The 15,311-nt window shown below is 46.9% G+C and overlaps 1 protein-coding gene across 1 annotated transcript in view; it reads left to right on the top strand.

Annotated features, from left to right (window-relative positions):
- Positions 1-15,311, top strand: part of SMC3 (structural maintenance of chromosomes 3) — a 789,692-nt gene that overhangs the window by 52,419 nt on the left and 721,962 nt on the right. The window contains exon 3 of the mRNA XM_085603430.1: positions 7,931-7,969. Within this exon, the coding sequence (XP_085459556.1) occupies positions 7,931-7,969 (39 nt within the window). The remainder of the gene's footprint in view (positions 1-7,930; positions 7,970-15,311) is intronic.

The following is a 15,311-nucleotide window of genomic DNA, read 5'->3' as shown; positions in this document are numbered from 1 at the left end:
TTGCCGGTCTGGTCTTAACCTGCGGCTCTCCTTCTGTACAATCCAAGGATTTCAGATTCCTTTTCCGCTTAGCTGAATTGCTTGAGTTGCTGCTGACATTGCCTGCTCTGCTGGCAGATTTGGGCACCCCACGGACGTGCCCTGATCTCATACTCCCAAGTCTAGGGGATTTAAGACTCGAAAAACTCGGACTGGATCAGCACCAGAGTCGCAGCTTCTGCGTGGACCTCTATGGCTCTTAGTGACAAACAGATGAATAGAGGGTTTCGGAAGCAGGTCATTTCCAGGAGCATGCACATAGAAAATGTCGCTTCCCTCGCTGGGAGATAGGACGAAAACAGCGATTGAGTCCTAAGAAAGAGGAGTGCTGTATGGCTGTGTCCGCTGGTACGCCTGTGCGCCTCTCTGCACCTCTCCCCTGTCCCCCCTGGACCACCGCCAACCCGGACTGTGGGGGCTAGCTATTGGAGGGGAAGAGAGGGAATGACCTACAGATGTATCTGGCAGTAAATCAAGGCAAGGTGATGTCAAGGCGATGGCTTAAGTAAATGTTAAAATAAAAATGTGCAAATCCGCTCAGGTTCGCCAGGGAAAACAAGAACAAAGGTGCACAAACAGAAGGGCGGGCGAAAGGCACTGCACCACCACCACCACCACCACCACCCTCGGCTGTCTCTGGAGAGCTCCTGCGCAGTCGCAACTCCAGCAGCGGACAGTAGAGGTCGTGGGCGTGTAGGGATCGCAGTCAGTCAGATATTCACAAGTGCCGTCAATGGTGGAAACGGTGGGGAATCCCTGAGCTGGCTGGGGCCCGTCTTCAATGCAACCACCGGGTTGCAGGAATGCAGGCGTGGGGCAGGATCTGGGGGGGGGGGGGGGCAATGTTGCTGGCAGGCAAGTGGAGGCACCTGAGAAGACCTGGAAAACACACTCGGTCTGGCCGTGCCTCCGTGGACACGCTGGCCCACCACCGCTGCAGCTGCCGAGCTTGCTTGGGATGCCCGGCGCGCCTGACGTGCGTGTGGATGGCAGGAGACACGCACACACTGCTGGCACACCGAACTCGCGTTCCGAGCTCCGGGCATCGACTGCCGACCCTCGGCTTGCTTCAGCTGCTCGGCTCAGTGCCTCCACCTACGATTCAACACCGTGGGACCGAGAAACGGGCACCGCGACTGCTTCCACCAGGAGCTCCCCGGAAACAGTCGGTATCTGACTTCGCCGCCGGAGATCACCGCGGCCGTAGCCGCTGTCTTAGCCTGAAGGGCGGAGGTGGGCTTGTGGGGGTATCGATGCCAACGCAGTCGGGGGTCCGATTTCTCTGCTGGAGTTAACCTTTTTAATGTGATTGATGTGAGGGAGTCTATTACTATTTGCAGAGAAATGTTTGTTTCATGCAACAACCATAAAAAAGTTAACCATAAAAAAGTTAGATCTAAGCGTGTCCTCGCATATGAGAAATTGGAGGATATCACAGATATTATTCGCTGTAAAATTAGTGGGCAGCTGCTTTGTTACATCAGTGAAAACACATCACTATCTCTGATTTATTAGATGTAAACGCTTTTAGAATTTCGACTACAGCGCCTGTGCACCGTTAGTAGCCTGGCTAAATAGGGCATGGCAGAGCTGAAAGTAAATCATTTAAACTCAAAGCTGTACTGAACAGGGGGCCCCAAAATAGTTTTGGCCCAGGGCAGAATATTCAGCTTTGGGAGAAACTGCTATCTAAACTCTCTTGCCTTCCAGCTCGTCCTATTTATGCGAGATTGGGTTCTCAGCACTTGCGGTATTAAAGACTAAGTACCGTTCAAGACTGGATGTGGAGCAGAACCTGAGGATGGCAGTAGCAAAAATCCATCCACAGATTGACCGTCTCTGAAAAACAGGCAAACCTGTCACATTTATGTTGGTGGTGTTATTATCAATCTATGTCATGTGTAAAACAAAGCATCCTAGTAAAAACAATTTGCGCACGTTTTATCTTGAAAAGTGGTGTTTTGAGCTGTGTAATAGTCCTCTGTCATTTCACCACACCCACTCGCAAACCTGCAGTTTACTAAACACTCTTATTGTATTGAACATTATTTGCTGGTTATGCCCGGAATATGCGCGTGGTGGTCGATTCCACACATTTCTGTCAGGTGGTGGGGGGACCTACATCTAAAAATATTCAGCTGGGGGGGGCTCAACCTACAAAAGTTTGAAGACCTCTGGCATAGAGTAATGCAGTAATACGTTTGGAGCATTCCCTAAGGATGTCTTTACTTATCTAACCAGGAGGTTAAACGCTCCAGGATCACCTTTCCCATGAGTTTTGCGACCGAGTCTTAAAGGGAATTTGGTCGATAGCACACTGGGTCGTCCCTCAACCCTTTTTTTTTTTTAACCAAGAAGAGGGGAAACCACACAGGCCGCATTAAAGACCTGTGTCAATATCTTGGCCCAAATCCGGGGGTCAGATTTATACAGGTACGAAGGGTCCCCGTCCGGTCCCGGCACTTTCCCCCTGGCTGTGGCCAAAACGGCTTTATGCACTTCATCTATATTGAAATGCAGTGGCACAGTGTCCGTGCCGGGCTCCCACACTGCATCAAACCCCCCTAGATCGTCACCGCTATGCATCCCTTCAAAGTGATGGACCCATCTCTCAGCTGCAATAGTGCAATCCACTCTTGAGTGCTGTGTCTAGGGGGGAAAAAAGGGACTATTGACCACTTCCCAAAACTTAGTGCTATCGACCAGCACACTTGCCTGGCCTATGGCTTCCCATGCCCGCTCCCTAATGACCTTCTGCTGTGCTGCAAGCTTGCAAGACCTAACCCTTTCCTCAACCCTCGGCTTTTGCTTAAGGGCCAGCATTAGCTTCCTGTGAGCCTTGGAGCAAACGCCATCAAACCACTTTTTCTCCATAGCGCTGGTAGATCTGATCTGCGGTTGGTGGTTAGATTATCAGCTATCTGCTTGGTTAGTTTATTAAATGCATCTAAAACCGTTTTGTCCCGCGTCACATTTACTTGCAATTAACTATAATAAGTGGATTTCAGTAGTGTAGTTATTTAAAATGGTATGTTTTAACTGACATTTTCACCTAACTGTAACGTCACTTTAATCTTTGTTTTTGTTTGAGTAAATTTCAATTTTTTTTTAACGTAAAGTAAGATGTGTGCGGTGCGGGGTTGGGCTGCCAGGCCCTGCACCCAACCCCCTGCTGCGCATGGCACCTTTGGCCATGTGTGGTGTGCAGTTGGGAGCTCTACCACCCCACCCCCCTTTCAGTGCACGGCCTAGGGCAGTGTGCTGTAGATGGTTGCACGCAGCGTCTGGCCTGCAGCTAGACTGTCTCTCCAACCAACCCCGCTGGGGGCCAAACTCCCGCTGAGAACTTCCTTTGGCCTTGCACAGCATGGCGTTGAGTGCAGGGCCTGGCCTGGACCCAGGCCCTGCAGCTAATCTCCCAATGGCACCCAAACCCCTGCTGCCTCTCAAGGTTCATTATGTGATGTTACGATATAAAGAGTGTGATTTTAAGTAAGGCAGACCTACTGACTTTGTCAAAGGGTCAGAACACCAAAATATAAATAGAGGCCTGATCAAGAGGTTGGCATATTAACATATATAAAGTAGACCTATTGTCTTGGCAAAAAATCACCAATGATAAAATATAAATTCACTCGCTGCAATGTGATTGTCATAGTATTTGTAATTAAGCCTCATTAAAAAGAAAACAATTGGCATGTCTTTGAACTTTTCTTTTAATATTTTAATAAGTCCGAGTGAAGCACCACAGCTGAAGAGCACGCAGCTTAAGCTCGCAGGGCTTGGAAAAAAAATGCTGGCTTGGCATCCAAGATATAATGCCCTTGAAGGCTTACTGTACTGTTGTTTTTCTGCTGGGGGCTGCTGCACTTCCTGCAGCCTCCTACATCATAAAAACAAAAATGTTTAGTGCCTTTTCCCCTTCCAGGGCCCCCACCACGATATAAAAATATATAAACAAGGCATTTTGGGCTCTCTTTGTCTGGACAGTGAATAACAAATGAGCGACTCCTTCTACTCATTTATGATTTCTTTTTTTTTTTTGTTTTCTTTTTTATTTTTGTTGTTCGATTGTCCCTTGTGCAGCCCCAGGGCACCCACAACTTGTCAAGATTTGGGGGCCTCAGAAGGGAGCCCTGCGGGCCCTACTGGCTCACCAGCCAGTACCCATCGTAGGTGTTCCCTGAAGCTAGCTATTACTTTACTGTTGGTGCCGCGGGCTCCCATAACATGTCCACTTGTTAGGGGGGAGCAAGCCCCAATGCCCTTGCTGTCTCACCAGTCAGCACCCATTGTGGTTCTGGCAGAAGCCGGCTCCATTTACTTGCTCCTCCCAGGACGAGAGCAAAGTTGGGTTTCCTGCCCAGGAGAGTGCGGTCTGGGTATACCTGCACTCTCACGGGGGAGATCTAGTAGTGTCCCAAGAGATGGGGTCCCGAGGGCCTCATAGAGGCTTGGGAAGGGGGTTCACATGCTACCTCACCAATACATTAAACTGCACCAACCCCCATCGGGCCAAGGCGCACTACAGGGGGGCATCATTTTTAAACGGGCTGGATCTGTTTTATTATTATTTTAATGAAAAAATATTTTTTTGTCCAAGAGAGGAGGGTCCCTCTGGCCTATCCTCCTCCTATTTTTTTTAAAAACTTTTTTGACAGGACTGGGGACTGCGGCCCGAGTCCTAAAATGGCCGTCCACACACCTATGTTGATGTGGTGGCAGCCAATCGGAACAAATCTTTAGAGGCTTGATATATATGTACAATTATTTTGGAGCCTTAATTTCTCCTAACTACTGAATGGATGTACACCTAATCACAAAAAGCATGCTTTCTGGAGCAAGAAATAGCTTCCTGCCAAATTTGGTGTAATTCCTTTCAGCCATTTTAGCTGACGCTGTCTAATTTTATTGAAAACAGGTTTATCCCCCCAACCTTTTTCTCATTCTTCGCTTGATGGATAACACCAAAACTTTCCAGAAAGGAGCTGAGGTGGATGAACTTGTTCATTGGAAAGTTTTGTTAAGGTTTGTCACATGGCGCCAAAGTATCAAGCAAAACAAAAAAGGCTTTTCCTATGGAATCGTGGTCCTAACTAGAACCACCCAGTGACAATAAATTGTATTAGTGGGTAATAAAATACTGTGTGTATGTGTATGTGTGTGTATCTGTGTGTATCTGTGTGTGTGTGTGTGTGTGTGTGTGTGTGTGTATATATATATTCACTTAAAAAAACCATAGGTTTCACCCATGTTATAGTTAGCTGGACATTTCACTCGTAAAAAAACAATGAAATTCCCCCGTTATAGTTAGTGCAGGCAACTATTACTCACGCGACCGCAATCCTCTGCTGATGACGTCCGATATTACATCACTGTATTTAGACACTTATTTACCCATGTCTTCTTCCATTAACCCCTTCAGCGCTGCGGGAATTCCCCCGCGGTGCTGAAGGGTTCGAGCGCGGGCGGGGCCATGACGGAACGGTTCCGTCATGAGCACAGCGCAACCGATGCTCATGACGGAACCGTTCCGTCATGGGCATGGAAGGGGTTAATCTTTAGCTATACATATATTACAAATATTTATTTTTCATAAAGACACATATGTCATCAGTGATGTAATATCTGACGTCATCATTAGAGGATTGCGGTCGCGTGAGTTATAGTTGCCTGGACTAACTATAACGGGGGAATTTCATTGGTTTTTTACGAGTGAAATGTCCAGCTAACTATAACATGTGTGAAACCTATGGTTTTTTCAGTGAATTTGTACGTTTTTTTAAATGCTAAGTTATGTATATATGAATTTTTTTTTCCAGGTTTTTCACCGTGCGCGCACCGAGCACCCACGGTTCGCAGTGCGTGGCGTGCGCGCGCGGAGCGCGAACCTAGCGATTTAAAAAAAAAAAAAAAAATTTTTTTTTCTCCCTTGGGGGTCCTTCTGTGACCCCCTGACCAAGGCTAGGGGGTCAGGAACTGTCCACTCTGCCCCCTTTTCACGTTCTCCGCCTTTTTTTTTCATCCCCTCAGACTGCGAGAGACAAAATGGCGGCCGACACTTCCTGGTTTCGACCGATTCGAATGTTTACCGACATCTAACAACCAATCAGAATTGCGCTCGCGCACGACAGGGTGCGCGCACAGTGCGCGCACGGTGCGCGCGTATAGATATTGATATGCTTTTAAATGCTATTTTCTCAGGAAATACTGAACAGATTTACACCAGACCTGCAAAAGGCACTTCCTTGACCTTATGGCTACCTCTCTGCCAAATTTCACGTAATTCTGTTCAGCCGTTCGGGCTGTAGCTGCGACTAAAGGTCCTATGGAAAAATGCATGGGGAAAACGCGTTTTGGGACCCCCCCTTTTTCTCGGCCCCCACTTGACGAATCACCCCGAGACTTTCAGGGTAGGAGCTGAACGGAGCGCCCCATTTGTTTTGAAAATTTCGCGAGGATTCGTCAACCGGCGCCAAAGTTATTCAATAGAATTTTGAGATTTCCTATGGAAACTAGGTTGTAACTATAACTATCTACTGGCGACCGCCAGTAGATAATATATATGTAGCAAAGGAATGCAATCATTAAACCTGTGAATTCAATATATATATATATATATATATATATATATATATATATATATATACTTCCGATAGGAGGGCAGATCAAGTGGTTATTAAATAAAAGCTGTTAAAAAAAGAAAATACTGGTCTACAGGTACAAACTCGTCTTTCGACGAGATGCAATGAATCATCTGTGGGTATGAGTAAAACATATACATAATAAAATGCAGTGATGCTGGTTTGATTGGATAAGTTGTCAGAGGGGTTAACAGAATGTCAAGAGAGGCCCAGCCTAGGGAAAAGATTCCTGGTTTCAGATTATAGCAGATTTTACACCCAAGTGACACACGTTTTTCACCAAAGTCAAGTATGGTTCTAATAAAGCTGACCTATGTTTCAGAGTCCGGTAAGCCCATACAGTTAGCTTGCTTCATGCAAGGGCATCTCTATTTATGCAACAATGTTAACAAGATGTCAGTCAGACGCTGTAGATTAAAAAAAAAAATGACCCGCATATAGAGAACCAGCATGTAACCTTAATGTATTTCTTTCAGGGAATTCTAAAATAATTGCAGAGCAGAAATCAACGGGACAAAAACGTTTTGTTAAGAGGTAGCTGGATGCAACTGCACAGGTACCCTTAGGAGAGGAACAAGTGCAATGTTATCCTCCATATACTCCAACCTCTTCATGCACAGACAATTAAGGTTCCCCAACAGATGTCTCAGGATCTTTTGTTCTCTTCGCTTTGTAGTGCAGTAACAACTGCACCCCCCCCCTAAAACACCAGCCCCAGATCTCGCAATCAGCTGACATTGGTGCTCACCAGAATATCAATGAAACGCAGGTGTATCCTTAAAAGACAGGATAAGGAAGTAGTGAGTCTGATAAGCTTGACTAGAAGGAAAGGGAGTTTCCATATGCTCCTCAACCAGTCGCCCTCTACCCACCAGCAAACTTACTTCCTGTCTAGCCACCTGAGAACTCACTCTCTGCCCCCTGTAAAAAGAGTGCAGTCAAGAACCATAACAGAAGTTGGTATATACATGCCTCGATTATTGATATGCTATCAAGTCACATAGCTCAATCATGTGTCCATGCTTTGCGAACTATAGAAGGTCAAGATGGCGGCACTCTTGAGAAATACAGTAAATATGAGACGTGGTTTAAGTTAAAATAAATGGTCTTTGATTAAACATTCAGCATTTCATTAATATTTGATGGCAATTGCCTGTTCCTCATCAAATCTATGTTTTGAAATTCTGGAATTGCTATTTAATTGTGTTGCTGCTGATATATTTGACTGATATTGTTTTCCTTTTTAGTTGGCAGAAATGGATCTGGAAAAAGTAACTTTTTTTATGGTGAGTTGGAATTCTTCAGTGATTGAGGTCTCAAATCTATGAACGTGTTGGGAGGTATTTTTTTTACAGATATTTAATGGTCTGTGGTAAGAGCATATTACTTGCCGACATGCTTGTTTTCCTCTACATTGCCTACAGAAAAACTAACCTCTACCTCTCACTGATAAACTCACTTGTTCATTTGCTACGAACAAAAAGCATGTTTGGGAAGTTCTATAACAATCTGCACCCTCTGAAACATGGTTCACATAACAGTGTTCTTTAACAATTTTAGTCATGGAGCAAGGAAATCAAGCTAGCCTAAATAAAGTTTAAAAGTCACAGTCTTAAAAATAATTAGTCCTCTGCCATGGTGAAAATGCATCTGAAACCATTTCAAATGGTTAATGTTATATATGCATAAATAAATCGTCATAAATATTCATAAAAATAGAATCTCTTCTTCTGTCTGCAGGCTCTCAGATATCTTTTAAAAAACGCTTTGCATCTTTCCAAGAATGTATAGTTAACATTGCCTACTGTTACATCTAAAGATTTCATGTTGCTCTTGAAGACAGGAGGGTGGCAGCCTCTATGTAGGTTATGCTTTTTGCAGTTACATGTAACATGTGCACCCACAAGATGAATGCAGACTAGCTGCTCAGCCCTAAAATATCAGACTCCAGGTTATTCACACTTGGACTGCCAGTGGCCCGAGCGGGAGGAACAGTGCTGTGCTTCTGCTTACCGGGACCTGCTGCTCTGGGGGTGACACTGCAGCTGGCAGCCCTGGTGAGTGATCTGGTGCCCACTTCTATCTGCTTTTTCCTTGAACCTGCTTCTCTGAAACAGCGTTGGGCAACAGGGGCATATTTTCCCATCTTTTTTGACCCTATGTGGAGGGTGGTCAGATAAACATCTAAAGTTGGGGGACAGAGAATCGGGTGGGAGGGTCGGAAGAGAGGGAGGAAAAGTTGCCTGGGAAGTGTCATGATTCTGGGCTGAACCGAGTGAAACTAGCTTGCTCTGTTTAAGGCTGTTGGATAAGATTACTCCTGCTAATATCCGAAACGCACAATCTCCTCAGTACCACACTCTGCCATCTTTTAACTGGATATGTAATTGACTTCTCGGATTAGGTTTCTAGATGTACTTTAGAATCTTTTGAGGAAACTGGGTGTGTACTTTGGATTACTGTGAATAAGGTTGTAGGATAATTCTTTGGAAACCTTATAAAACCTCATGAACAGAAAGAACCCCAACTGCTTACCGACAAAGACTGCTCTGAATACGTTTGTTTTGTATTACTTTAGAACCCATAGTTAGTTCAGAAATCGAAAACCTCCCTACACTCCCGATATTGAAAAGCGATCAATTAAGGATCACCCAGCACACTCACCTGGACCATTTGGAATACAAACAAACGGGACCCACCTTTCTCACCTTGAGATTGACACTGATACGCACACAGGACTACAGAATCAAAACTACTCCTGCAGTTGATCTGTAAAGTCCCTCTCATTTTATGCCCTATTAGGTCCAACTCTAGACCCTCAAAGGAGACCCACTTTGCCTCCTTTACTCTTTTTTTCTTCTCTGTTCCTACATGCCAAGCTTTGAGAAAGTGCCCACTGTATGTATCTTGAATGACTCCTGATGGATCTCAATAATAATAACCCCTTCTCCGACATGAGCAAAATCAACCATGATTTTCACAAGATTTCCTAGCCACCAAAACTCTAAAAGACTGCTTCAAAAAAACTTGAAGCACAAGCTCATGAAGCAATTCTCCGAAACGCACTTTATGGATCAACACATCAGCAGGCGCCATGGATGCCTCAAGACCGCCCGACCCCGTTCTTCACAAACCATGGCAACACCTGGCTGGAAACTTTCCCAAAAGAATTAAATGTCATTTAAAGAAAATCCCGCTTGGTATAAAACTAACCATCAAATTCCTCTGCACCCCCTACCCTTATAAAAATAATTATTAGTCCCTACACCGAATCTTCACAGAATTGTAATTATCTATAATTTGGGGTAGATAATGACTCAATCCTCCGGTAACACTCGGATTCACTTAAACCTTCATTTCAAGACTGACAGAAATTGACTTTTACCATGACACACAACCCCACTACTCTAACTCCTTTGCTCACCTTCTTGACATAGTCCATTCCTGCCCTCCTGTTTTGGATCGTTTAGCTAACACATTAAAGCTAATGACTATTCACTAACCATCCCAAACTATCTCCACAAAAGTGGTACTAATCCCTAACAACCTCAACCCAAACTCTTCATGTCCACCCAAAACTATGTAAGAGGTCGCAGTCAAAATAGCTCCTCTGAAATAGGAAAAACTAAAGTACAGTAAAGCCACAAACTAGTTATCTAAAGACAGCCCTCAGACTAACAGATCCATTATGATGCAAACATCCCTAGAAATTGTAACACGTCACTCTTCACATCAAGCGCACGGAATACAAAAAGAGACATCACAGAAGCAAAAAACAACTATGTCCGATCAAAAATTGGCACCTCTTAAAATTACTAGAAAAAAATTTGTGACTTTGGTATTGGCAATGGGATAGCAACTTGGAAACTGGTCAAATTTCGTAGAGTCCTGCCGAAAAAAAAAAAATCTTTCATAACCAAATAAAAATCTTCTAGCTCTCTTGATTCAACTACCGCCACGATTCCAGCTGAATGACTGACTTGCAAATCTTTATGGTTGTCATTCATGATAACGCCCTCTGATGTCATATCCATAGTGGCCAGTTGGTTTCCGGTCCCATTTCCAGCCAAATTAATCAATCAACAGTACCATTTTCACTCCCTCCCCCAGCAAAGGTTATAGGTGACTCCTTATCACAAGAAATTACTCCTGACCCCCTCAGAGTAGGTCAGATCACCCCATTTCTTACACAAACACTGGCCCCGCAGACTTGAATAACTTCCGATCTTTATTTGTGGCAAACAGGCCTTACCTTTAAATATTCCCAAGTGTCAGACTGGATCGTAAAGATTTTCGAGCAGTACCACAGCGCACCAATAGTTGATATTATTCAGCTCCACGTCGGAAGTGATGTCGCTGTACCTATATAGACGCCACCTCTGCGCGCTGACGTCCAGTTCTTTACTTTCCGCGCCAGATAGTGCTGATCCGTATTGAGCTACCCCTTTGTCACTTTTTGACCTTTTCTTTTTACCTTTTTTTTTTATATTTTATATTTTATCTCCTGGTGTAAGGATGTCACCCAAGAAACCGTCTGGTTTCAAACCATGTTGGAGCCTGTCTTTTTTGGTACTTGGAGCCAGGATACAACTCCAAGGTGTGTGAGGACTGCAGCGCCATGCACCCGAAGGCGCTGGGAGAGTGATCTCTCAAGCTCCTTGCCTCCTGACGTCGGTTACCTCCTTGTCTCACTCGAAGTAATTGGGGAAGTCCCACAAGCACAAGAAAAGTTGAAGTTCAAACACTCTTCTACTTCCCGTGTCATTTGACAAGGCAAGGGAGCGTTGGTACTGAAGGCCCCGCGAGTCGTGAACCTGGGTCCTCTCCATGCCTCCAGATTTTCCCAGAGTCTGAGCAACCCCCGCGCAGATGAAGGAAGTTTATAATGTCATGTGCCTCATCTTTAGGCATCCCAGCCTCTCAGGATGCCATTTGGGCCCCATGTGCACAGGAGGGGCCCCTACTGAGACCATGCCGGTGGGTTTGCCCTCAACGCCGGTCAGGCTCCAATGATGCCTCGCTGGTTCCGGCGTAGAGCTGCTGGCACGATCAAGGCCTTCCTCTGCACCTGCTCCAGTGCTGCTGCTAATGCCCCTTGGCTGCGCCATCACCTTTGTGATTCCCGACTCCAACACAGAGCCGGATGGATGTCGTCCGACGGTGCGCCTGGTGCTGACTGAAGACATCCTGCCTAGAGCAGAGTCGGTGCCTTATTTGATGGATAGGCCTGGTGAGGGAGACGCTTTGGACTGATCTTTTATCCCTTATGTAGAAGATCCAGTTGAGGAGGACAGCTTGTTTGAGGAACTGGTTGAGACCAGTGGGTTGGACACCTCACCTGATACTGGCCTGGAAGTTTCTTTTGCTATCGTGTTGGGGGGCGGCCGAGGTACTGGACCTTAACTTACCCTCTGTGGCAGTCAAGACTAATGTCTTGACAGTAGTGCTCCAGCCAGGAGTCACCCCCTCAGAACCCTTACTCCCATTCAATGAAGCCCTTATGTCCTACCTGGGGCCTGGTCGAAGCTCTGCACAGGTGCTCTGATTGCCCGCCACCATCACACAGCTTTTGGGGATCCCCGTTTCTTTAGCCAGCACCCCACCCCAGAGAACTTGGTGGTCCAAGCCAAGTTTCTGCATCATGCATTCACCCTGGCGTGCTACCTACCATCTCTCAGGATAGTAAATCCAAGAGGCTGGACATCTTCGGTAAGAGAATGTCCTTTTCCACCAGCCTTGCACTGCTATCGGTGAATACAGACTGCCTGTTGGCGATTATTTCCATACACCATGTGGTACAGGTGCTGCCTATGGACCCTGAGGATGCCCGAACCATACTCTCTTAGGCTGTTTCTGACAGGAGAGATGTAGCAAAATTCTCCATCAGATGTGAACTTGACATAACTGACTCGCTAGGTAGATCGTCAATGGTCTAAGAGCACCATGCCTGGCTGAGAAAATTTGATTTTTCAGGGGATGTCCAGGGGCGGCGAAGTGAGCTAAAGAATGATGATGGATGCAACCCAGATCTGTGACTAGGGGTGAGTGTTTCAGCACTCCGTCCATCATCTCCTTGTGTTTGCTTTGTTCGCCCTAAGTTGGCAGGGTATGCCCAGATGGTCCCTTGTTCACTTTGCTTCTGGATTCAAGCTAGCCTGGCTGATGAGGGGTGTTACCCCAAAACCGGTCCCAGGATGCTTGTGTCCGGTCCAGGGAAGACATGGCTTGGCAGTTTGGGCTGGACTGTTCCCATGAGGCACAGGGTCAGGACTGATTTGCATATAGGTGTGTCTGAACTTGGGCGGCGAAGTGAGCTAAAGAATGATGATTGTTTCAACCCAGATCTGTGACTGGGGGTGAGTGTTTGAAAAGTTTCAGCACTCCATCCACCTTCTCCTTGTGTAGGCTTCCCTCATGGACATGCCATTTGATGGCTCTCGCATCTTTGAAGGCAAGGCGGATTCAGCGCTAGAGCGCTTCAAGAATTGCAGGACTACGGTCAGGTACATGGGCTTGTCTATAGCCCCTCGTCAACCCCAAACTGCCTTCCGCCTTTTTCGTGGCTACGAAAGTGGTCTCCAACCGCATCCAGCCACCACAACCAGCAGGTTTACCAGCCTTTTTGCAGCCCAGGGCTCGGGTCCCAGCGACCACATAGGACAGGCTGCCAGCTGTCGGGTCGATTCATCACCCGCCCAGCAGCCGCTGCCTCCAAGCCTCTTTAGTCCACCCTTGCACCATCGTGGGCACCCAGTGGGTGGCAGGATACGCCATTACCTCACCCACTGGCAGCCAGTAACATCAGATTGTTGGGTACTTCAGGTAGTCCAAGGGGGCAACTCCTTCCCCTTTGTGACACCCCCTCCACCTATGCCACCCATTTAAGATCGACTGATGGAGGACCATCTCTTTGTCAAGAAGTGCAGACTCTCTTGGCCAAGGGAGCCATAGAGAGGGTGCCCCCATCAGAAGTAGGTCATGGTTGCTATTCCTGTTACTTTCTGGTGCCAAAGAAGGATGAAGGCCTGCATCCTATCCTAGATCTGCGCGTCTTGAAGTAGAAATTCATAATGCTCATGCTCGCTCAAGTCTCGTCTGCCCTAGATCCGGGAGACTAGACGGTAGTGTTTGGTCTTGAGGATGCTTATTTCCACATCCCTGTCCCGCTATCTGCAGTTCATGGTGGACCACAAGCCTTTTCAGTATGCCGTGCTACCTTTAGACATTACCTGCGCCCCTCGGATGTTCACTAAAGTGAGGGCAGTGGTCGCAGCTCATTTGCGGAGTTCAGGAATTTCAGTCATTCCCTACCTCAGTGACTGGCTTTTGAATCCAGGCCTGCCCCAGACAGTTGTCACCCACCTTCAGACTATGGCGAACCTCCTGCACTCGCTTGGCTTCACTATCAACATGCCTAAGTCCCACCTGACTCCCTCTCACACGCTCCCTTTAATCAGAGCTGTTCTGGACACAGTGCAGTTTCGGGCCTATCATCCTCTATCCTGGATTTCGGTGAGTCTGACTCTGAGGCAGCTGGGTGTAATGGCCTCCTGCATCCTGCTAGTGACACATGCCGGCTGGCATATGCGGTCTCTGCAGTGGGACCTGAAGGCCCGTTGGGGCAATATCAGGTACACCTCCCCAACATGATCCAGATCTTGGAGAAAATTGCTAAAGACCTTCAGTGGTGTCTAATGAACTGCAGTTGGGTCCGTGGTAGGCCCCTCTCCCTTCCCCAACCAGAGTAGACTGTAGGGACAGATGTCACTTATGGGCTGGGGTGGCCACCTGGGAGAGGTGGAGATCAGTGGACTCTAGTATCTGGTGGAATCCAAGCTTCACATAATCCTGTTGGAACTTTGGGCGATTTGCTTGCCAATTAAAGCATTTCTTCCTTCGATTAAGGGAAGGGTGGTGCAACACCACCATCATGTGGTACTGCAACAAACACGGCTGGGTGGGGTCGTGGACCCTTTGTCAGAGGCTCTGCTCCTCCAGACATGGCTGGAATCTCAGGACATTTCCCAGGTGGTGCAGCATCTGGTGGACTCTGAATGCCAGAGCGAACAAACTCAGCCGAAGATGCCTAGTGGATTACAGATGGCGTCTCCACCTGGCTGAGCTGCAAGGTCTCTTTCAACAGTGGAGAGAGCCTTGGTTAGAACGGTTTGCCACAACTGAGAACACGCAATGTCAACAGTTCCCACAAAGTTGACCTCCCCCCCCCCCCCACCCCCCCTACACCTCTCCCATGAGTTCTCTGGTCTCTGGTTTGTATAGTCTTCGGCCCAGCAGGGCTTTGCTTTGGGCACAGTTCAGGGTTACCTTTCTGCCATCTTGTCATTCTTGCACTTGTCGGACCAACCTTCTCTCTTCTTGTTATGACTAGGTTCCTTAAAGGCCTGCAAGATATGTTTCCACCCATGCCCTTCATCATTCCTCAGTGGGACTTCAAACTGGCCTTCACCTTTCTCATGTGTGCACAATTTGAGCATCTGCACAATTGCCCGCTTAGACTCTGAACCATCAAAACTTCCTTTTTAGTGTCCAATACGTCAGCCAGGCAGGTCAGCGAACTTCAAGCGCTCGCTGCGCATCCTCCTTATACCACCTTTTACCCAGACAAGC

The sequence above is a fragment of the Triturus cristatus genome, chromosome 1_2 (assembly GCF_964204655.1).
Source record: "Triturus cristatus chromosome 1_2, aTriCri1.1, whole genome shotgun sequence".
Taxonomy (NCBI): domain Eukaryota; kingdom Metazoa; phylum Chordata; class Amphibia; order Caudata; family Salamandridae; genus Triturus; species Triturus cristatus.
Note: the sequence above shows the minus strand (reverse complement) of the source record. Positions and strands in the feature narration are given on the sequence as shown.